A 24,798-nucleotide genomic window follows, 5' to 3' on the forward strand; every position below is an offset into this window, starting at 1 on the left:
TGACTGATCCAAGATCACTACCAGTGAGTAGATTGGTGAACACAGCCGAGGTGACCACCGTACACAAACAAGTCATGCTTCGGTGGAATCCTGTCCCGAGTCTGGTGGTACACGTACTTGCTTCTTACCAATGAAATACGGCAAAGGGGGTGGGACATCACTCCTACGGCAATATTTGGCAAAGGGGGTGGGATTTTGCAGATGCAACTAAGGTCCCTAATCAGTTTGACTTTGAGTTAATCAAAAGGGAGATTATCCTGAGTGGATCTGACCTAATCAATTGAGTTCCTGTAGGCTTTCCCCAGGAACAGAGACTTCAAGCAGTAGAGACTCCCTCTTTCTTGCTGGTCTTGAAGAAACAAGTTCTACAGTCATGAGGAAACGAGTTCTGACAAGAACTACGTGAGCTTAGGAAAGGATCCCAGGCCTAGAAGTGACTGCAGATCCAGACAACACCTCTACTGCAGCCTTGTGAGACTCTGAGCCCAAGATTCAACTAAGCCATGCCCAGACTCCTGATGAGATAACAAAGGGTGTTGCTTCAAGCTGCCAACTCTGTGTTAATTTGTTATTCAGCAATACATAACTGACACAGAAGAGGAGCAAAGATTCCCACCCAGACAGTCTGACTTCAGGACCTGTGATAAGTGCTAGTTGTCAGGCACCAAAGGAGAGGGTTTTGGTTTTTTTTTCCCCCACACCAACCAATTCTCTAATTCCCCAACACGAAGTATGTGTCCTATAATACAATTCAATTCTGACACTAACTACCAAGACTAGTTAGTGGGTTTAAGAGCTCAGTCCCACAAGACTGCTCTCACTTCAGATGCCAGTCATGAGCATCACATCACCTGTACTGACTGGCTAGAAATCAGGGGTCCCCATGACTCTCTGATAATTTGCTAGAATGGCTCACAGAACTCAGGAAGCCACTTTACTTACATTTACCAGTTTGTTATAAAGGATATAAATAAACAGCCAGGTGAAGAGGTACATAGGGTGGGGTCTGAAGTGTCCCAAGTGCAGGAGCCTTCTGTCCCCGGTGGAGTTCGGATGCACCGCTCTCCTAGCACACGGATGTATTTGCCAACTTGGAAGTTCCTTGAATCCTGTTATTTAGGGATTTTCATGGAGGTTTCATTACATAGGCATTATTGATTAAGTCATTGGCCACTGGTGATTAACTCAATTTCCAGCCTCTCTGTCCTCCCCAGAGGATGGGGAGTGAGGCTAAAAGTTTCAAACTTCTAATCAAAGCTTGGTCTTTCTGGCAATCAGACCCTATTCTGAAGCTGCCCAAGATGTTCCTATTGCCCTTATCACTCAGGAAATTCCAAGGCTTTTAAAAAGGAACTAGGACAAAGACCAAATATGCATTTCCCATTATACCACACCAGTGTTTAGGCCTTTCAGATGATGACCGGGGTCCATACCAGTGACTGAGTGACCAACCAAAGGTGAATGACTGAGGTACTGAGTTGGGAACAATGCCTGTGTACCCTCACTTCAGGACTTTTGACTTCCAGCTCTATCCTTGACCCATGCTACCACCTCTAAAATACATAAGGCATAAAAAATAAAACTTTTAAAGGAAAATTCTAACATACAAGAGGCAAGAAAACATTGATTAGAGTTTGGGAGTTTGCATGTAAGTCATATTCATTATGATTCCATGAGATAAGTCAAAGGAGTGTGGAAGGGAAGCTCAGAGACACTGAACAGCTTCTCCAAGCTACACAGTCATGGAGGAGGGGCTAGGCTTTGACCCTGGGCCTGACCCCACTTTCCTCCTCCCCAGCACACCACCAAACAACAAAAGAATACATCAGCCATCTTCTAGTTTCCAGTGGATTGGCAGAATTCTTTTAGGGAAGGAATATAATCAGGAAATTTCCATCTCCACAGAAAGTAGAACTAAAGAAAATGAATGATAATTAAAGCATAAAGGATTTAACTTAATCCTAAGGAAGAGCTTTCCAGGGATAAGGTTAATTAAACACTAACAAGATTTTGTTTAAAAAAAAATCAAAAGCCTCTAAAATTCTCCTTCCAGATTTCTGTTTATGACTCATCACATGAAAACAGCAAGAAGAAAGGTTGGGGATAATTTTGCAAGCTAGTCAAAACGCTTGCAAGCCTAAGGTTTTCGAATTTGACTATAATGCTGAATTGAATAAATGATTGCAAAGATCAGACATAGCTTTCTGGGAGACTACGTTAATGACATTGAATTTTTATATACTAATTTCTAAGTTTGGTATACATACTAGCTTTTCTCGTGATATCATTAGTATTATTTTTTTTTAATTTATCAACAAAGAAAGCAAATAGACTCCGGCGCAGATCTCTGCACTTACATAGTGCATTTCCTTCATAGGGGAATGATTTTGGACCTTCCACTGCCCCCCATTGCCCCATTGCATAGCTGCAAAAACTCTCCTCCCACCCCATGGCCCCCAATATGTGCTTTCTCTTTTCTTTTGCTGCTACGGACCCATTGCTACCTGAGATCCCACATTCAGCCCTAATCCTTTGCTGCATCAGAGGCAGTCTTGGGACAAGAGATTTAGGTAAACTCATATGCTGTGGGGTGCGGGCAAGGGCATAAAAATGTAGAAGAGGAAAATCTCAGATTGCACATATTTCTTTTCCCCTCCTGGCCCCATCCCTCCAGACCTGGCCCAGGATCCCCCAATCCCATCTTTTCCTTCTACCCTACTTCTTATACCCAGGCCTCCTACTCTAAGTCTTTTGATGAAATGCCCAAGAGAGCAGAGATTTCCTCTGGATGTGGCTGAATCACATTCTTAACTCTTGTTGTATCCTGGAGACCAACCCTTTCCATCTGTATGCCCCTTGTCAGCATCTACTGAAAAGGGAGAGAAAGGTGGTGAAGTTCAGGCAGCACTCTCTATATTGAAAAGAGTGGGACCATGAATTCCAAGCTGGGGATTAAAGTAATAAGAGGGGCTTGGCAAGGGATGATCACAAGCAATGATGAAACTTGTCAATATGTATCAAAAGTCTTTAAAGTGACTACATCATCTGATTCAGTCATTCCACCTCTGGGCATTAAGCCTAAATAAACAATGGGGAGATAAATAAAGTCTAAATAAATAGAGTGATATACCATGTTCATAGAAGTCTCAATATGATCAATATATAAAATTATCCTCATTTCACAGATGAAGCAACTGAGGCATGAGGAGATTAACCTGTCCAAGACCATACAGCCAGTAAGAGGTAGAGCCATGATTCAAAACTAAGCAATTTGGCCCCCGAGACCATGCTCCTAACCACACATTCTCCTGCCTGTCCCCAGGTCTCCCAAGTCCCCAATCCACTGTGCTCACAGCATTTCCCCTCTGAGTGTTTGTTCCTCCACTAGAAAGAGCAGGAACCATGTCTGGTTCACCTTGGGATCTCCAAGTGCCTGGTATGTAGGGAATACTCAAAATATGCTGTTGACATACTACCAACAGAATGGTTTAGTGGTAAATTGTCTAATTATTGGGATTTATGCTTCTACCTTTACAGAATTATCTATAAATTAGGGCATAGACATGCCCCAAAATACACAGATTTAATAGTGATTCTTAAGAAAAATAGTTTTCATCTTTATGTTTCCATAGGAATTTTGGAGTAAAGTGAACTGTATCTACAAGGAGTCTTGCTGAGACTTTTATAAGAATTGCAATAAATCTGGAGATAAATTTGAAAAAAAAAAAAAAAAAAGAAAAATAGTTTTCTTAGCTGTTCCTCTTTCCTGGTTTTGGATTGTTAAATAATTTAAATGGCAAATCCAGAATTTATTTTTTAACATGACTTTCTAAATAGGAAATTCCAGAATATTTTTCATTATTTTATTATTTGAGAACAAGAATCATGTACTTTATATTTTGCTACACCAAGGGTGCCCAATAAATATTAAATACGCCACCATTAAAACTATAAAGAAGAAAAAAGTAATGCTTTTTTTTTTTTTTAAAAAAAAGGCAGGGTTTATGGTTAGAGAAGGGAAATAAGAAAGGATTTATTTATGCCTGTTATGTTTATAATAATAATACTAATTCTGAAGGACATTTATGGGACCTGTGAATATGAAATGATTGAACCACCAAAGATTAGCTTAGGAAACTGGTGGTAGAGCATGCTCAAGCAAAACTGTGGACACCTAAATTCCCTTTTGGTTTATTTAGTTCCCTGCTATATTTCAAGGTCTTTGCAATATTATAAATAACCAATCCCATCAGCCCTGACATGACAAATCCAGACAGCCTCTTTGCCTTGACCTCTTAGCATTCTCAGGATTTTATATAACTCATGATCAGGAATGTTTATAGAGAAAATGACCTCCTGCTGAAGAGGTCCAATTCTGATATTCAACTGAGTTAGAAGAGGCAAGAAAACTTTTATTAGTAACCAGTATTTGTTTCTGATAAACACCATTAATTAATCAGGGTTTCTCTGAGAAACAGAACCAACAGGAGACATACACATACACACATACACACACACACACACACGTGCATGCAATTATGAGGCTGGCAAGTCTGGAATCTGCAGGGCAGGCCAGCAGGCTGGAGACTCAGGAAAGAGTTGATGGTGCAGTCCCAAGTCCAAAGGCTACCTGAAGACAGAAATCCTTCCTGGGGGAATGCTAATCATTTCTATTAAGGACTTCAACCGATTGGATGAGGTCCACCCACATTATGAAGGGTGATCTGCTTTACTCAAAGTCTACTGATGTAAATGTTAATCACGTCTTTTAAAAAATGCCTTCACAGCAATATCTAGGTTAGAGTTTAGATGGGTACCATAGCCTAGCCAAGCTGACACATAAAATTAACCATCACAACCATCAACATCCTTTAGTATGCCAATCACTGCCGCTATAACTCGTTCAGCCAGTAGGAAGAGACAGAATATTTGGATTTCTCCCTGAAACAAATCAGACCAGTTCTTCTTCAACATGCAAGATTTCTGTGTACCAAACTCTACATCAAACACCCATTGACCAGTGTCTTCCTTGCCCTATATATTATCAAACAGTAGTTGATAAAGTTCTTCAATGTCAGCAGGATGGCACTTACCCACTCTGGCTATGTATTTCTGTTCCACAAACACATCTGAGAAGGCATCACAGCATAAGGAACTATCACATGCCACCACCATCATGCTATCTCTCCCCAATTAAATTATCTCAGATACTGTGATACAGATAAGTAATTGCAATCCCTTTGTTTATAAATCTGTGTCTTGGATTAAACATTCATGATGCCTATACAGTGAACAAAAACACACAAAGTATTTCAACTCTCATGAAAATTTAATTGTGATCGGATAGCAGGAGCTTACAGTGAGCTCAGAGCAGCAATTGTGTGGAGTGATCTCTTTGCTGGTCAAAAGTAGGAGTAGCAACTTCATCCAGCCATCCCTGTCAGCCACCTTGCTTGCTTCTCTACAAACAGACCTCTCTTTTCCAACTTCACCACTTCCTCTTTCCAATTCCTCCCGTTATCCAAATGGACACGGAAGTTTCAGGCCAAGAACAAAGCTCCCAAGAACTGGATTTGGAGGAGATAACTAGGAAAATTTCATTTCTTGACAAATGGAGGCAAATCTTTAGTTATCACAGGTAAGATGTTGTCATTTTCTCATTTCTCTAGAAACGGAGATTTTCGGTGTTCAAGTAATCAACTTTAATGCTTGCTGCATGAGAAGCTTCCATTATAGGTTTACCTTTAAAATGCTTCAGGTATATTTGTAGGCAGAGACTTCCCTGGCAAGGCTGAAGTTTGGGGAGGTTTTCGGATGCGAGGTTTGAGCAGAGTAATTTAATTGATGTTTTCTCTTTCATTTATAGGCTGGGAACCAATAATACAAATCCTCAGGTAATTACTTTTCTCAAAGCCAAAGTGTTTTCTTCTAGTTGCTTCTTCAAACAATCACATTAACAGCATAATCTGCATTTATTCTCTGTGCATAATGTCACTCAGGCACTGGCATTTAATGCCTGAAAACATAAAACTAGAAAGCCTGTTGAAGATTTTTTTCTTGTGCTTTCTTTTTTTTATACAAATTTCCCCTTCTACTTTTAAGAGCTACTTTTTATCATTAAGAGCATCATGTTATTATCTTAGAAAAAATGTGATATTAAAATCTAGAGTTCCTGTACTTGTGAAATAGCATTAGATTCTGACAACCAAGTGTTTCAATGCCCCTGAAGAAAAGCAGTTTTGAAAATAGTTATCATCTTTATACAGCTTTTGAAAAATTGTCTTCCTTCATCATTTTCAAATAAGGGAAAAATGACTGAATTCAGGTGTTAAAAAGATATTTTAAAATCTAATATACAATATAAGATGAAAGATGTTTGTGCTTCATGTAGACTGAAGGTTAGAAGGTAATGAACTTAGTATTTCACATATTATCTCAATCACTGAGCAAACACGGCACAATATATTAAGGTGATTTTCCTGGCACTAGTATATGTGATCAAGCACTTGAATTATTAATATTTTAACTAAAATGCTAAAGCATCTTGCTGCAAGTAACCTGTAATCTAAAGCATTATTTGTACTAAAACTCTCTTAACCATAGTCTAAATTAGAATCAAAGAGATAAATGCTTCTATTTCAGTTCTGGAAGTATCAAATGAAGATAGCTACCATTTCAGGGGATAGAACATTCAAAAGATAAAACAATCTTTGAAAGGAAAAAAAATGTCAAGTTATGCTTTACACAAGGTGGGGGAGACCCATTGGCACAAATGTAAAGATTTTCCATTTGATTTACAAAATGCGTCTTATCCTATCAGTAGTCTGTGATTTGGATGCTGAGTTTCTCAGATAAGAATGCATCTTTGCTTCTAGGAATACAGAAAAACTACTCAGGCAGTTTCCTTTATATTTCAGCTACCATTAGGGCAGATTCGTTTGGCTAAGAAAATTGGAAGAAGAGTTGATGCCAAGTAATATTGAAATGTCATGAGAATCAGTCAAGAAAAGTAAAAATAGATTTTTTAAAAGGTGGAAGGTTAATTTTTTAAAGAAAAAAATTATTATCCTCACTTATTGGAGAATAGGAACCTGAAAGAATTAAAAAGAGATAACCTAACTTCATCTATTGACCAGTTAACAAGATAATGAGAAATACCTGTATAGACTAGAAAGATTGATTCAATGTTTATGAAATGTCTCCTCAAAACAAGAGACAGTGACATTTACATTCTTCTCTAAACAAAATTTCAAGTCAAGGTCTTGATAGCATTAATTATGTTTCCATAGTTACACTTAACCTCTCCAAGTCACATAAAACTTATGAGAAACCCCTTTGACACAGACATGGATTTTTCTGCCTCTTATATTGCTATTTATCACAATTTTTAGACATCTTTAAAAGTGAGACAACATTTTCTGAATGCTGGTATTTCAGAGAGAAAGGCAAAATTTAAAACAAGGTCATCACCAGCTCTGTTTGCTTTGTTTCTGGCGGGTGGTATTTTACACAGAATCGTGAAGGCAGCCATATATCTGCTGATGAAACGGAAGCTGGAACAGGAATACCTCAGCCTAAAGGACAAGGACATTTGCCATCAAGTAGCCTTTGTTCTATTCCCAAACCCTTCATCATCTCTTCAAAATTGGGCAGCTCTCCTATCTCCCTAGCAATGGCCGCGGTAAGTATAGCTTGTCAATTAAACATGAAACGAAACATAATCTTCCCAAAACAACAGGCTGGGGAATCTTATCTGCTGTCATGTGAGAGTATTATTGAAGATAAGACCACAGACAGTTGTTATTGGTAAAAGAAGAATATAATTAAAATGACTTATTTATAGTATTTTTCAAGGACACTGGTGATGGTGCAGTTCTTTCCTCCCAAACTCTGAGTGTCTCTCTTTCCATACTTCCTCAATCCGACAGGTAAATTTGAGGGAGAAAGTGGGTTAAATAATTCACACTATAAGGTAAGATAGGACAGACCCTCTAAGCCGCAGACCATGGACGGCTGCCAATATGTAAAGCGATGTCCACGTGCAAGAAAGGCCCCTGCCTGCGTGTGGGCAGGAGGGACAGAGGTGGGGGAACGGTGCCAGGCCCTGCCCTGGGCAAGGAGCTGATCTCAGGAAGGAAACGTTTTGGGAGGCTGCCAACTAATATGCAGATTCGAAAAGAACCTGACATTTGAGGATCCAAGTGGATCTGTAAGTTACTGGCCCCAGCGACCATTTGCTCAATGCAGGACTTGACCAGGCTGAGGCAGAGATCCTGCCAGGAGGCAAAACCAGAGGTAGCTCTAGTGAGACAGGCCATCAGTCCCTAACCCCCGGGCCGTGGACTGTTAGGGACCGGGCCACAGAGCTCCGATGCTGCCACCCTCCCCCCCACCACACCATCCATGGAAAAATTGTCTTCCATGAAAATGCACAGAGTGTGGGGGCGGGGGGGAGGGTGGACAGGGCAGAGCACAGCAGGAGGTGAGCAGCGGGAAGGTGAGGGAGCGAAGCTTCATCTCTACCTACAGCTGCTCCCCATTGATGGCATCACCACCTGAGCTTTACCTCTCCCCACCTCCATTTGTCTTCCATGAAACCTGTCCCTAGTGCCAAAAAGGTTGGGGACCACTGATATAGGCCAGACCTGGAGGCAATGCCTTGGCAAATGTCCAAAATACCAGCTGTCATGGTCAAAAAGATGAGACTGCAAACTGGGGAAGCTGAGGCAGGGGCCAAGTCAAGGCGAAAGTACCAGATAGGATAAGGGGTCCCACCTCTGGGACTGTGCCCCAAAGTAACCCTTTAAATCATAATGAAACTTGGGGCTTCTCCAGGCAATTTCCCCACATTCACCCCATCCCCCCAACCTCCACACTACGTTCCAGAAGCTCAAGCAGAGACCTCTCCTCAGGGCCCTATGAACAAGAGTTGCAAGAAGCCCTTCCTTCCTGAGGACATGCCTCCACACACCTGGGCATGTTTTCAGAAACAACCTGGGAGCAGCCTACTCATCTGGGCAAAGATCGACAATATTTGCCCTGCAATCAGGCCTGCCATGTACACACAGTTGCACAGTTTGTTCACTGCACATAAGATCCCAGCTGAGAGGATAAGTGGGGACTAAAACCCCTTCCAGGGAAGCCACACAAAACCTTCATACCAAGTCTCCATCTGCACTTTGAGCACGAAGGCTGGTGACCCCAGCTGCGGTATTTCCAACGCTCAATATAACCTTTCTTTAAGCTCCCTGGACAAGACGTAAGCAGATGTAGGGACTCCGGCCCCCAGGTCCCTTTCTGGATCTGGCTTCACAGAGCAACTTTCTCCACCATCACACTTGCAGTTCAGACGTCCTGGGAGGCCTCACTTGTTCTTTCCTGTTGTTGAAAATCTATTCACTTAACCTACCTTCCTTCCCTCTTTGCTCAAATGCCTGATGTCACAGGAAGACTGGCAGGCCAGCAGAGCCCTTCTAAGACACTGCACTCGGCTCGTTGGCCTTGAATCCCCTAGATGGAGCCTTAACTTGTGTCTTAAATAACGCGCACTATCTGGGGAACAGACACGCCTGGAGCTCTGACTTAGGGGGAAATGCGGTACATGGGCAACGTATGTAACCTGCAATTCTGTATCCCCCATAACAATAAGATGAAAAAAAAATACCTATACACCTTATATACCTAATCACTCTCCTTTCAAGCAATACAGACGGGTAATATGTAATCCTGTTAGCACCCTCAGGCCTCAGTGATTATGCTGCCTTTACTGTAGGTGTAGACCAGAAGCTAGAGCAACTATCTGCATTTCACTTTACAAGATAATGTTTTTAATGAGGAATCTCTAATAAAAATGTATTGTGGCCTCTGTAATGAATTTCTATGGAGAACGTCATTTTAAAATTTACATGTATCTGCAAAATAGGCTATCTTTTATGTGAAAAAGAGAGAAAATTCTGATTCTATATTGGCATTTGCCTGCAAACAAAGAAATAAATTCCAGAAGTCTTCCTACGACACAACAGTGAGGGGTGCAGGTGCAGGGGAGACATGGATAGGAGGGATGGGAGTCTTCCCAGCAAAACTTTTTGTACTCTCTGGTTTCTGCACCATCTATTTTTGAAAGCACACACAAATCTAACAAATAGTACAAGCATTCATAGACGTTTACGAAGTCTTCTGGTCTCTCTCTGTATTGGGGAGGAAGGAGAGTCTGGGTCCGAATGCCCCCTCTTGTCTACAAACACAAACGTGATGCAATTGGAGACCTCCCCAGTGACATCTCCTGGGTAATTCTCTCCCTTTGGAAAAGGCTGGGAGACAAAGGATTCGGACCACTGTAGCCTGAAACAAAGTTGATAAGGTGTTAAGAAAGTCCCAGAAGTAGGGAAAATTGAATTTTTTAAAAATGAATTTTGCATTTATTCCCATTATATGGGCCAGATAATAGTATGTCCTTTAAATAGTAGTAGCATTAATTAAACACATCCTGGGATTTCAGGCTGATGAGCCTTGGGAGTCTAAATACGTTTGTTCCAGGGAGGGTTTGTCCCAGGGAGGCAATTTGGAAGCTTGACCAATTCTCATCAACCTTTCAGCAGTGCAGCCGCCTGGCAAATTGTCAGAGCTATTGAATCCTAATACTGACTTGAGAAAGCCTTTTGTCATCATTCTTTTTTTCCTCTCTGGAGTAGGGATGCATGGTATTTCCTGACATGGGCATATGCTGCCTCTTTGCTGGGAACCTGCTCAGAAAGTAAGGGTTGGGTAAAGCACCCTACATACCTTCATTTTCCTCACCTTTTCTTGCCCTCTTTCCAATATTACAGCATTTTTTCTTCCCGCAACCTGACATCTTATAGCATGTGTGGTAGACTGAACTCTGGCTGAGGCTGCTGGCCCAGGTGAAATCGTAGAAAAGGTGAGCATCCCCTCTGAGCCTTCTGCCAGGCCACCCAAGGGCCTTCCTTCCCTCCAGTGGCAGTTCCCCATCCTCCTCCACTCCCAGGCCTTTCTCTGGGACTCAGCCTGGAACATATTCCTGTAGCCTCTTTTATCAGTAGCCAATAAATAAACCCCTGGCATAGCTGAAATGCCACCAAGCACTATCATAATAAAAATGTAATACCAGGAAACCAAAACATTCTAGGCAGACACAAATGAATAAAACTCTAACAGAGGGATAACAAGCAGGGGGTGCTTTTGGGGAGCAGTAGACATAGCCTAGTGTCCCACCCATGAGCTCAGCAATGAGCCTTAATAGATGTTAGTTAATTCATCGCCTCTGGACAGTCCCTAGAGGCATCTCTGGTTGGAGTAGGGGCTCTCTTCCATGTACCCCTCCAGATGCACTATCCACCCTTCTCCATCCTGCTTTCAGCTCAGGGGCTGACCTGTAGGGACTCCATCAATAGGGTACCCTCCTCCTCTAGCTTCCTGTTGAATTTGGGGAGCCCTGAAGGAGACTGGAGGAAGGAGAGGGAAGGAAGTCAGGCCGTTCATGGCTGGCTGAGTCCCTCTCCTCTCATGGAAGTCCCCTCCCCAGGGCTCTCTCCTTCCTGGTTCAGGACTCCTTCCTCTGCTCTTCCAGGTCTAGGGATCATAATGACTCCCCACTGTTGCCAACCCTGGGACACTGCATTAGCCACTATGGTGTCCCCACACCCAGCCCACATCTTTATAAGTCGTCCCTGTCTTAAACATTCCTCAAATTCATTATCCTGACTTGAGAGTGCCATCTGTTTCCTGCCGGGACCCTGGCGGGTACAAGCTGAAAGCCTTGCATTTGGGTCCCAGAACTGCAATTTAGTATATACGTGACCCTGGACATGCCACTTAACTACTCTGGACCTCAAGTCCTTTAACTATAAAATGAACAGACTGAATTAGATTTTTTTTTAATTCAACAGATACTTATTGTGAGCCTATTACACACACACCAGGCACTGCACCAGATGCTGAGAAATCGATGGTGAACACCGTAGCGCCAAGAGTCTACCACTCTATTATACGGTTTCGCATAAAAATGACTCCTTAAGACTGGCTAATTCTAAAATCTCTGATTCCATGACAGTCTAGTGATTCATGAGGCAAAAAGAGATTTAAGGAAGCAGCTTCAAAGAGGATTATTCCACCTCAAGTTAGGGGGAGGGGGTGGGAGAAGACTGGGCAGGGACAGGTGGTCACAGGGAAATCCTAAGCCCAGGGACAAGGTCCAAGGCCGTCAGGGAAAGAACATTAAACCTCTTGGAAAGAATGACTGAGGATGTCTGTGTGTGTGTGTGTGTGTGTGTGTGTGTGTGCAATGTGTGAGTGTGCATGTCTGTGTGAAGGAGGATCATCACCGTTATCACTGTGACAGCGATCACATGAAACAGTGCTGGGAAAGAGAGGAATGCATTACAAATACTGGAAAACTAGTAAAGTGAAAAAAGAAATGCTATAAACCATGCTTGATTGTGTTAAATAATAATAATCACTGCAGTCATTTATTAGGACCATTTACCATTTGCATCTAGTTACCAAGCAGCACAACAACCTAGGGATATCATTAAATATGTGTCCGGTTAATCTTAATACAGATCATATTTGATACAAAAATAAGTGTGATACAGGGTAAGAAGGATCATCTTTGTTGTCACACTGGCCAATGGGATCTGGCTGGAGACACCTGCAGCCCCCCGTTCCTAGGCCTCCCACAGGTGCAGCTGAGGGGTGAAGCTCTCTAAGTTGAAGGTGTTGACTGACAACAGAAACAGGAGTGTGGTTTGGCTTGCAGAGTTTTTTTAAATTGAATTTGAATTCTAAGCCTGCTTAGTCTCAACGGTCTTAATCTTCCACATTTATACACAGCTTTTCCTCCCTTATTGCTGCCAGTCTCTGGTCTTTTTCCATCTGTGTTGGGACTTTCTTCCATACTGCACAAGATGTTCCTGCACAGACAAGCTGTGTTTTCACAAAGGTAATAACACTACATTTACTCAGTACTTATGGTTCCCAAAGCCCTTTTCCATACTTCTCTTTCAGTAATAGCCCACGATGTGGACCAGGCAAGGGTTATCCCCATTTCTGGATAAGCAAATAAAGTCTTAGAGAGGCTTGGACATTTGTCCAAGTTCGCAGGATCAATAAGGAGTAGAGCTGGGGCTTCTCACCCCTTGAGTTGGGAGTGGTCAGTCCTTTTTCTGTGCTTTGCAATCTCAGCACCAGGGAAACACTTTGTTAGTTTTCACTGCCTCTCCAGCAGATATGCTGGGCTGATGACCCTCTTTGGCCATGGTACACACTGAGTCTGTGTCTTCCAAGAGCAACTGCCATACCTGTTTGCCGCCTCTCCTCAATGTGCTGTTGCCCTGAGACACACAGTACAGAGAGCTTTTCTTCAAATGCATTACTAGGCCCTTGCTTACACTGAAATGCACCTGCCTCTATTTCTCTGTGGAGAAAACCTTTTCTTTTGAGGGTGGGAGTAGAAATGGCCAAGAATTGAACTCTAACTATAAACCAGACCCTGAGCCAACATGCAGAAGAGCATTCCAGATGCATGCCTCTCCTGGGCCTTTCCTTTTTGGAAACCATTAGGACCTGCCCTTGGGGCCTGCTCCGTGCACAATTGGGAAGAAGTACCAGTCTCTGGACCAACTGGGCTCCACGCTCCATTTGTTCACTCTCTTTAACTGGCTCCAAAAGCCTGAATATGATATTCAAAGCCCTCCAGGATCAGGCCCAAGGCACTTTCCAGTCTTGGCTTCTACTTTCCTTCCTGCCCTTTGGCCCCCAAACACACACACGCTGTTCCAGTCACACTGAACTACTAACTCCCCATTCCAGGACACCAGACCTTTCCCTTTGTCTGGGCTCCCCACTATTACAGGCAATAGGCTATTGTGTTATTTGTCCCAGAGTGTGGGATGTGTGCCTCTGCTGGAACATGGGGTGCTCTCAGGGATATGGCATCAAGTGACATATTACGTATCATTGAGTTACCTGGAGAGAAAGATGTCTGCTTGTCTACCTAATAGGTCAGGGAGAAAGACTCAGTAAAGGGCGGACATGTCCACACCTCTTTAATACTTCTTACTTTCTTTTAAACTATGAAGAGTACAGAGCTCAGTCAGAGCTTCCACAGGCAATAGTTTCTAGCTATAATTCATGACACTGTTTTATCTTCATTATTTTTTTTATCATGTACGGCAAGTCATTTAAGGAAGTGATGTAAAGTGTCTTTTTAAAATAAATATTTTCTAAGTTACAAAATGTGGCCTAAGCTAATGAAAAATATTAACTAGATAATGATTGGTACACAAAAATGATAGAAATCATAAAATAGCACATACGGGATTACAGCAGAAATATTAAGAGAATGGCTGCAAACCCCAGCTCTGTTTCTACTAGCTGGGCGAATACCTTAATCTTTCTGTGCTTCCAATCTCATATCTGGATAAAAGGAGGATAACAGCAGTACCTACTTCACAGAATTAAAGTAGTGACTGTAACTCGCCTCCCAGAGCCTGGAGCATAGAAAATGCTCAGTAAATCTGGATGCCAATCACCAGCCTGGTCAAGTGCTGCCTCTTCCATGAAGCCTTTCTGAGCACTTCAATCAGGGGTCCTCTTTATTCTCTCTGTTTTCTCATGACATTTTATACTTGTCTTATGGAATGTGTCACACACTCCATCTTGTACATAGTTTTTTTTTTGTTTTTTTTTTTTACATACCTATATTCCCCACAGGCTTAGCACAAGCTAAATGATTAATAAGTGTTTGATTATGCATGGATTCCCTTTTGTTCTTTTCATGTGTTTGGTTTATAAAGACCTGTTCTCATTTTCCTGGGAAGCTCTAAAGGACCCTGTAGAATTTCAATGTGCTGTAGAGTATCCAAAAAACCCTTCAAAGGTCCTGGTGCAAGAGAACAGAGAATGCTTGTTTAACATCCTGTAAACCACTACTGCACTCAGGCTAGAAACATGAGGTCCTGTCCATTCTTTTTTTCTGGGGCAAGAGGGAAAAACCCAAAGGTGGGAGAAGCAGGGGTTGCAGAGTCGTGGATATGGGGAGAAGGCATGGGAACAGGAGCAGCCTATGGTGGACTACAGGGACCTGGCAGATAATGGAAATCCAGGCACAAGGGACAGAGATCAAACAGGGACAACAAGGTATGGGGCTAACACACTGAGCCTTCAGGATAAAACATCCTAAGAGAACCCAACGTGAATCTTCTGCCTAGGACCGCACACGATTAAGACTGGGGGCTAGAGAAATATGTGAACCTGAATGCAGAAGGGACAAGGCCCACCTCCTTGATGCCACCAAGACGAGTATGTCTAGGAAGAATTATCTTTGGTTGAATCATTTCTTTCCCCTCTTTTCAGAAACTACGACAGGTCCTCTTTGGAAATACAGTCCACGTCTTCAGCTATAACTGGAGAAAGGCCTATTTCAGGTTACATGATCCTTTTTCTGACCTGGCTTTCGCCTTGGAAGTGGGAAAGGTAATAGCCAATTTGTAATTTTAAAAAATCTTAACCCCATGTTCCTTATCTGAGCTTCCTTCCTGTCCACATCCATGTGAATGCATGTTTTCATTATAATGATATGTAGAAACACATTTCTAATTTAAAGTTTAACTTTAAATGATAACAAACTGTTTAAAACTACAACATACTGAGTTGAAACAAAATCCTAAATTCCTTTTTCATCCCATCCTGCTCTGAATTCTAGTTTTCCTGCCTCTTTTCCTCTTTTCTCCATGTTCTAAGCATCACTGATGATTTAAAAGGCAGGAGGAACTTCTTTCTGGCTTATTTGAAATATCAATAATTCATGTCATTGATCATTAGTCACATCTAAATTTCAAGGGCGAGCCAACTAGTTCCTTACCTCCTACCAATCTAAAAGTCTGCTATGAAGCAGGGGGACAGGGGAGGCAGGATGGAGGATGACATCCATCCCAGACACCAGTCTGCGGGGCTCTAAAAAGAAACTAAGGCAGGGAGAGGTGGCATAGAGTGTCCCTTCACTAAGCCCTGGGGTTACCAGGAAGGAAAAGGCTGCACAGAAGATAGATACAACATCCGTTTCTAAGAGTCCTCTTTTGTATAATATTATTGGTCTGAGTGGTTCCCTTACGACTGTGCAGCCCTGCCCCCGGCCTTCACACCTCACTGTTCACCCTCCCCATTTCAGGGAGGTGCCCGAAGCATTCAGATGGCTGTACAAGGATTCATCATCAAATACTTGCTGTTTACCAGGAAGGTTAAAGACTGTAACTTTCGCAGGTAAGAGGACTGTGAGGAGTACTTGGAAGAGTTTCACTGGAACCTTTATATGCTAAATAATCACAACTGAAAAATTCAAGTTGCCTCAGGAAGGAAGCCTGCCTCCTAAGGTAGAAATGGCTCCGTCTGTCCCAGAGAAGCTAGATTTTGCCACTGGAGAGGGCTCTTCTGGAGTCACTCTCAATGTTCAGTTGCAGGGATAATGGTGACAGGTTTTATGATCTACTGCAGACCACCCTGTCAGGTGGAATTAAGCACCGGGTCTCAGGTAGTCTTACTTGTCCATATGTGATGGGAAGCTCTAACCTAACAATGCTAAGAAAGAACAAAAGAGGCGATTAAAAATCCAATAAATGAAGGATCAATCCTCCTATTTAACCAGGCTGACCAGGTACGTTTGGTAGTTGCCTAAATTAAAAAATCAGTTCAGATTTATTCAAATTTACTTTATTCTTAGAAGTTCATAAACCCCTATCATGTGCAAAGCCTAATGCTAGATATTTGAGGAAATAAAAATATATCTACCCTGAGGTAGGAGATGTTATCACCCAAAACAGGAACTAAATGTATAATATATTCTAAGATCATGAATTACCAGGTTCCCTAGAAGCAGAGCCCACGATGGGGATTCTTTATGCAAGTGATTTATTAAGGGAGTGCCCTCAGGAGAAATCTATCAGGGAGCGAGGGAAGCAGGACAGGGAAGGAGAAGCAGCCAAGGAAGAATGCGGTTTCCAGCGACGCCAGCCTGGGGCCATGGGGAGCTCAGGCGTGTAGACTGCACTGCAGAGCCTGCCGCACCTGCCGATGAGGGATCAGGGCTTCTGTACCTCCCGCCCCAGGCAGGCATTGGCCATCCTCAGGGAACGGGCATAACCCCCAGCACTTCTCAGCAAGGTGACTCCAATCCCTTGGAGAAAGTTGAAAAGTGGGAGCCACTAGCCGCCGTACCCAAAGCAGGTAGGGGACGAGTCCACCATCTGAGTAAAATAGATCCCAGGGAATCCAAACGGCACACATACAACATTTGCTACATAAATTCAAAGCACTTAGCACAGCACTGTAGCTGGCCTGTGGCAAATATGAAATAAATGTGAAAGAGTAACCGCTGCTATAGACCTCCTCCTTTAGATCTTGCAAAACAGTTTGGAGTCCCAGCCTCCTTGTTACTCATTTGTGTATCCCCATAGAGGTCGATGGATTGTATAAATTGTTGTTAGGTTCATTATAAACCTTTATCATGTTTCTTTATAAAGGCAAGAGCGCCAATGTTAAGTATTTAGAAGATAAGCAGAGTAAAGGTCTCCTGTGGAAAACCTGGCTCCTCCTGGAAGGCTGGGCAGCCCCAGGGCATGCTCAGTGCAGAGGGGTGGGGGTGGGGGATGGCTGAGAGCAGGAGTCGGAGACAGACAGCCCAGGCTCCAATCACTGCAGTGTCACCTTATGGATAAACGACCAGGGGCAAACTACTTCACCTCTCCTGTCTTACTCTCCTCACCCCTAAAATGGAATGACGCTAGCACCTACCCCACAGGGTTGCTGTGGGGACAGGTAGGCAACAGGTGTGAAGTACTGCGAGTGCCAGGCAAGTGTAAGCTCCAGATTAATAAGGGTGATCTGAAGTAGGCCTCGAATGATGAGTAGGACATGATTAGGTGGAAAGGACAGAGGTGTCCGCTAAAGGGACAAGTGCATGAGAAAAGGCATGGAGGGGGAATGTGGAACGTATGTTCAGAGGACTGGTCCATCTGGGGAAGAGGGTTTGCAAAATGGAAGCCTGAAGACAAAACTGCAAAAGATATTTGAGGTTGAGCTTGAGAAGAGCTTGTTTTATGGAAGAATCCAGACTGATCCCTGCTGGAGTTCAGGAGGAAGGACGGTGTTAGAGCTCAAGAGAGGTCACAGTGCACAGGGTGGGACTGGCTGATATCACCAAGAGAAACCATAGCTTGCAGTGAGGATTCCAGTTGCAATCACGGCAGAGAAGACAAGGCCCTCCTGTGACACTCTCACATTGTAGGTTGATGAAGGAACCAGATAAAGTCCCCAGTATTCAGAAGGGAACATGCAATTGGATGCCCCAGCACACAGCCAGGTGACTGTCCATTCTGATGGTTTCCTACCCCCCACCCCCCACTGCAGTTTGTGTGAAATAAGCAAGCGGGAGCAGGAGCGAGCCCTGGCCACGGCGCTCACTGGCATCCTGTGGGCTGCAGGAGCCGCTCAGAAGGCCACCATCTGCCTTGTCACTGAGGACACTTACGTTGCCTCTACTGACTACTCCGTGGATGATTTCACTGAGCGGGTGAGTGCACTCCTCCCCACCCTGCCAGACAAAAGGCCAGTGAGGCCTAAGCATGCGCTGGACTCACCATGGGAATGGAGGTAGCGCCCCATCGATGATCCCGATGTGACCAGAGTCACCTTCCAGTGAGGGAAGTCCCAAGAGCTCAAGTGATCCAAGCAGCTAAAATGGACAGTCCTGCTGTGAATTACTCCTTCCAGAATTCACCATGATCAAGCATATTCCATACCTGAAATAATCATAAACTGCATTTGTATAGCCACTGTCTTAAAGATAGCTAAATTCTACATATTAGAAAAAAAATCTCTTTGTGGTTTTACTGCTCAAAATATCATATTGATTTAAAACTGAGAAATGTAAAAGTGTTGCCGGTGGCCAGCCGACTTCACCGTGTATGTTTTGCATGGCCTTGTGTAAGATAATATGTCAGTTTTCAGTAATGTGATTTTGTAATGAAACAAAAAAAAACAAAAAAAACCCGTGAGATAATAACAGTGAATTGACATCTCTTAGATGTAACTTTCATCTTCCTTTTCATTTTTATCTTCTGTGCCTGATTTATAGCTCCAGCTGTTTGAATTTTTAGAGAAAGAAGCCACTGAGAAATTCATCTATGATCATTTACAATGTGTAAGTGCTTAAGTGTTAAGATAATTCCTTTATGTTGAAATGATCTTACAAGGATCTTTTTTCTTTTATAAAGTGTATTTCTAACGATGCTTGTTAGGAAAACCAGGTCATTTTGAAGGCTAAGAAAGGGCAGGAGGAGAGAATGAGAAGCCTGCTTCTCCCTCCTTACAACCTAGAAAGAGGCAGATCACACACAGGCCCACTCACAAATGCCTCTATTTCCTTGGTTAATAAAACCCAGAGAATAATACTTTAGAGGGCATAGAACAGTATTTCCTTTGTGGCAAAAGAGAAGGTTAAAGCAGTCTCATCTCATCTAGTGGATGAAAAACAAAAATAGTAACCAAAAAAAAAAAAAAAAACTAAGGTCCTCGTCTAAGTTGCTAAAGTGACCATTCACACTGGTTCCAGGTGGATGGCTTTTGGCCTTAAAAAGGGGTCCTGTTTCCCTTCTTCTGTCAGCACATCTCACACAATGTTCTCCACTGCAACAATTCTTCCTTACCCCCAGTGTGGGGAGGGGACAGAGTAGGGGGCAGGGATGATGGAAAAGGGAAAGTGCTTTTTTAAGATTCCTCAGTGGAAAAAGAAATAAAAGCTGATTTTTCTGAAGAAGCAGAAATCTACAACATGGAAGCAGAGGACAATTAGACAGATAACCATGAAGCTGTCAACTGTAGACTGTATGGAGAGGGGAAATGTGATGGATGAAACTCACTGTTACATTTTTTTCCAAAGGCAATAGAGGCAAAAAACTTGGGCATGGGTTCTCAACCACACACTAGTTACATAATCTGGGTTAAACCAGTTACTCCAGGCCTAGCTCCCCCCCCACCCCGCCCCCAGCTCAAAGCTTGGTTGTTAACCTGCATGACAGGCAGAGGAATGGTCCCACCAAAGATGTCCAAAGTCATCCCCAGAACTTGTAAATATGTTACATTACGTGGCAAAGGAGAATTAAGGTTGCTCATCAGTTGACTTTAAAATAAGGAGACGACCCTGTATTGCCCAGGTGGGCCAAGGTAATCATGTTCTTAAATGTGGAAAAGGCAGGCAGAAGAAGTCAGAGCTATGTGATGTGAGAAGACTGCCATCTGCCTTTGCTAGCTTTGATGATAGAAGAGGGCCATGACTCACGGAATGTGGGCAGGGCCTCTAGAAATTGGAAAGGACAAGGAAACACATTCTCCTCTAGCATCTCTAGAAGGAAAGCTGTCCTATTGGCATCTTGATTTTAGCCCATTAAGACCCATTTCAGACTTCTGACCCCCAGAACTGCAAGATAATAAATTTGTATTATGTAAGCTATTAAATTTATGGTAATTTGTTACATTTTTATATGAAACTAATAAAACCTGTATGATAGATTTTAAGTACTTGACATGAAATGCTAAGCTAGAAGGCTGCTTAGGAACTCCTTATTGTGGGCAGGAAATATTGAACGGGATTATACCGATATAGCATATCCATTTAAGAAATGACCCTTTCAGCAAAAAGGGGCAACCCCTCCCTCTCTGTCTTCCATCTCCTCAATTCAAACGTGGGAGAGTCTAATTCAATAGGAAGGACCCTCCACATCCATAAAGAAATTCTTAAATGTAGCCACGATTGAGATCAGAGGATCAGAGCTGAAGCCATACACAGGCTTTTCCAAAGACTAAGAGTCGAGCTGGAATAACTAATCAAGGCCTTACGCAGAAGCGGACTCCATAGTGCAGGCGGCCTGGGCACAAGAGCAGAGCACCGCCTTGGCCACACTGGGGGAGGGTTGCCACCATTTCACAAGTGAGGAGGAACTTGATGGGATATATATTCCTCTTGAGGGCATCCCCCCAGCAAGGGCTGTCCGTTTGGATGGGCACCCCATTAAGAACTTTACCAAACCCCCCCTGACTATCAAAATGCATCAGTCCTGTGTCCCACTCCATTAGGTTAGAGATATCAGGCTAGAAGTCTAAGGGCTATATGTGGGCAGTAGACATTTTGTTATAGGTTGAATTATGTCCGCACAAAAAGATAGCTGAAGTCCTAACACCCAGTACCTGTGACTATGATCTTATTTGAAAATAGGGTCTTTGCAGATGTAATCAAGTTAAGATTAGGTCATGCTGGATTAGAGTGGGCCCTAATCTGAAAACTGGTATCTTTATAAGAAGAGGAAAAATTTGGACACAGACACAGACACACGGGGAGAACACCATGTGATCATGGAGGCAGAGACTGGAGTGATACAAGCCAAGGAACACCAAGGATTGCCAGGAAGATGCAAGGAAAGATCCTCCCATAGGGCCTTCAGAGAGAGTGTCCCCTTGCTCTGACACCTTGATTTCAGACTTCTAGTCTCCAAAACTGTGAGGGAATAAATTCCTATTGTTTTAAGTAATTCAAATTTCTAGTAATTTTTTATGGCAGCTTTAGAAACAAATATACCTATCATATACAATCTGCAGCATTACCCCATACAGTGTTGTTTTTTAAAAATTTGAATCAAAGAATATCAAAAACAATCAGGAAATTTCATATAAAAACCTGGATTTGGGGCTTGTACCTCTGGCCATACAGGTCTATATGCTTGCATATCCTCAACTAGCTGACACAGGAGGCAGCTACCCCCATTAGACAGGTTTTGATAGGCTGAACGCTGTCCACATCCTAATCCCAGAAACCTATGAATACTGTAGTCCTTCCTTTACCTGCAGTTTTGCTTTCTGCCATTTCAGTTACCCAAGGTCAACCACAGTCTGAAAACATTAAATGGAAAATTCCCGTAATAAACAATATACACTACCCACCCACGATTCAGTAGCCTTCTCAGATATCAGATTGACTGTTGGGGTATCACAATGTTTTTGTTCCAGTAACCCTTATTTTTCTTAATAATGGCCCTAAAGCACAAGAATAATAATGCTGGCATATTGTTATAATCATTCTATTTTATTATTAGTTACTGCTGTTAATCTCTTACCATGCCCAATTTATAAATTAGACTTTATCATAGGTATGTATGTATAGAAAAATATAGCAGATATAGGATTCAGTGCTATCCATGATTTCAGGCGTCCACTGGGGGTCAGGGAACTTATCCCCTGTGGCTACGGCGGGACTACTGTATGTCACCTCACTGGTTAAGGGGACTCTGCAGATGTGAAGAAGTTAAAGATCCTGAGATGGAGCGATTATCCAGGACTACCCAGATGGGCCCAATTAATCATGAGGGTCTTTATAAGGGAAAGAGGGAGGCAGGAGAGACAGAGAAAGAGAAGGGACTAGGGAAGCAGAGGGAGAAAGGCTATGTGATGTGGGGCCACTAGCCAAAGGGACTGGGGACAGCTTCTAGAAGCTGGAAAAGGTAAGGAAACAGAATCATCCCTAAAGCTTCCAGAAGGAACACAAGGTTGTGGGCACTTTGATTTTAGCACAGTGAGATCCATGTTGGACTTCTAACCTCCAGAACTGTAAGATAACATATTCATGTTGTTTTAAGCCACCAAGTTTGTGGTACTTGGTTATAGCAGCCATAGGAAACCATTACACACATGCTGTGCAGTTTGCATTGGGCGCCAGCTCTCCCCATTTCTCTCGTACCCTTGCAGTACACTCATTGTGGTTCCTGTCTAGCTCCTATGGCACTGGAATTTGTTCTCCTGCCTAAGAGTCCTGCCCCCTGCCAGGTCACAGATAGCAAAATGGGCAAATTAATCCATAAAGGTAAAAGCATATGCATTTTAGCAAAAATCTTCCTGATACGATGCCTTTAAAAAAAGAGAGAGAAAGAGATTTTAACCCCGTGCACCTGGGAAGCCAGCCAGGGAGGCTACTCTGCTTTTCAGCAGGTAGAGTATTGACATAAAGCTAAAATAAAGCCAACTAATGAGAGGCCCCGAATGTTTGTTAGGTAGTTTAGGTTTGATCTTAGAGATCACAGGGCACCTACAGAAAGTTCTAAGAAGAAAAGAAACCTGGCCAAGGAAAGAGACAGGGGAGAAATGCCTTAGAGAGGGACAAATATTAATTTTGCTAGCATGTTCCAAGAACCCAGGAAGGTACTGTGCATTAATTATTTCATTCACCTTGTGCAACAAACCTGGGGAAAAGGTTATTTTTATCTATGATTGCCGATGAGATTGAAACTCAGAGAAGTTAGTAAGTAGGAGTTAGTAAGTAGTAGAACTGGTTTTGAACCTAGGTTGTATAATTCCAAAGCTATTTCTACAAGGTCTCTCTGCTCCCCCTGAAGTGAATGGGACAAAGAGGAGGCATACTCTGTGAGGAAAGGCTGGATAAGGGGGAGGCCAGGCAAGAGCAGCACTGAGGTGGGCTAGGAAAGATACCACACCTTAGGCAGGATTTGAAGACAATCCCATGGTAGAAGCACAGGAAAGAAGGATAAAATTGAAGACCAAGAGAATGACAGTGCCATTGGCAGGCATGAAGCAAAGAAGGGGAATATGAGAGTAGGAAGACACAGGAAAGCAGAGAGAGCTCTATTCTTTTGGCAGCTAGGGGAGAAAAAAAACTCAGGCTGTAAATTCTTGAATTCATACCCACGGTTATACACATGTGTGTTGCTTTTAGGCAAATGTGCCTTTCTTTTGTTTCCCAAATAGTTCAAAGGGGAAGGAAGCCATGGTGTCATCCTATTTCTGTACAGCCTGATCTTCTCGAGAACATTTGAAAGGTAAGTTCTACAAACGTTTGCACAGGTATGTCCTATAGGACTGGAATCACATAAACAATGTATTCCTGTGTTGGAAAATATTGCCATCCTCCTATTGGAAACATGAGTACAATTTTTTTTCCTAGTGGATACTCTCCTGTTGCCAGGTCCTTTCCTGTAGTTGGTTTGGCCATCTTAATGGGCAAGCGGATATCATTAGTCAAGTTTGAATCTGTTTGTATAGAACAGTAGCAGGTTCCTTCTTGTGGTTGTAAATATTGGCAGATGACACTAAACTTATTTGTAAAAGTTTCATAATTAAATATATTTTATTATTTAGATTCACGATAAAATATATCCTCAAATATTTACTTTGTCTCTATGATATGCAAAATTCTGTTCTGTGGAAAGTACAAATAAGAGAAGATATGGGCCTGACCTCCTGCAGGCTCCAGTCTGGGAAGGACAAGAGGTGAACACACAGAGGCTGGGCGAGTCCGGGGTGGTGCCTGACATGTCCAATGAGGTGTGAAGACAATGAGTCTTAGTGGACTCCAGAGGAAGGAGGGTCCCCGGCAGGTATGGTAGTCAGGGAAGGCTGCAGGAAAGAAATGGACTTCCTTCTGGGCCCTGAAAGATAAGCTTTTGAGAGTCTGAGAAAGAGAGGGAAATCCCAGCAGGAAAGAATCACAAGCCCTGAAGCAGTGTTCCTGAACCTTGTCATTTATATACCACCATCACATTGTTATGGTCTGTTACTATTTGCTTAACAGTTTTCTTTAAATCAGCACACATTTAAATATCAACCTTGTCCTAAACATTAATATCCTTTATAATATATAATGTGCTATGCTAAAGATAAAACATTAAAATAAATGCATCACTATTAAAACTGTAAAATGTAAAATGGCATATCTTATGCCACCTG

General features: G+C 42.7%; 1 protein-coding gene across 1 annotated transcript in view; it reads left to right on the forward strand.

Annotated features, from left to right (window-relative positions):
- Positions 1 to 5,525: 5,525 nt before the first annotated feature.
- The window catches only part of MINDY4B (MINDY family member 4B), a 33,164-nt gene continuing 13,891 nt past the window's right edge, over positions 5,526 to 24,798 (forward strand). The window contains exons 1-8 of the mRNA XM_069473080.1: positions 5,526 to 5,638; positions 5,867 to 5,894; positions 7,514 to 7,681; positions 15,373 to 15,492; positions 16,187 to 16,278; positions 18,421 to 18,583; positions 19,148 to 19,213; positions 23,821 to 23,891. Coding sequence (XP_069329181.1) covers positions 5,526 to 5,638; positions 5,867 to 5,894; positions 7,514 to 7,681; positions 15,373 to 15,492; positions 16,187 to 16,278; positions 18,421 to 18,583; positions 19,148 to 19,213; positions 23,821 to 23,891 — 821 coding nt within the window. The remainder of the gene's footprint in view (positions 5,639 to 5,866; positions 5,895 to 7,513; positions 7,682 to 15,372; positions 15,493 to 16,186; positions 16,279 to 18,420; positions 18,584 to 19,147; positions 19,214 to 23,820; positions 23,892 to 24,798) is intronic.

The sequence above is a fragment of the Eulemur rufifrons genome, chromosome 7 (genome assembly GCF_041146395.1).
Source record: "Eulemur rufifrons isolate Redbay chromosome 7, OSU_ERuf_1, whole genome shotgun sequence".
Classification (NCBI taxonomy): Eukaryota; Metazoa; Chordata; class Mammalia; order Primates; family Lemuridae; genus Eulemur; species Eulemur rufifrons.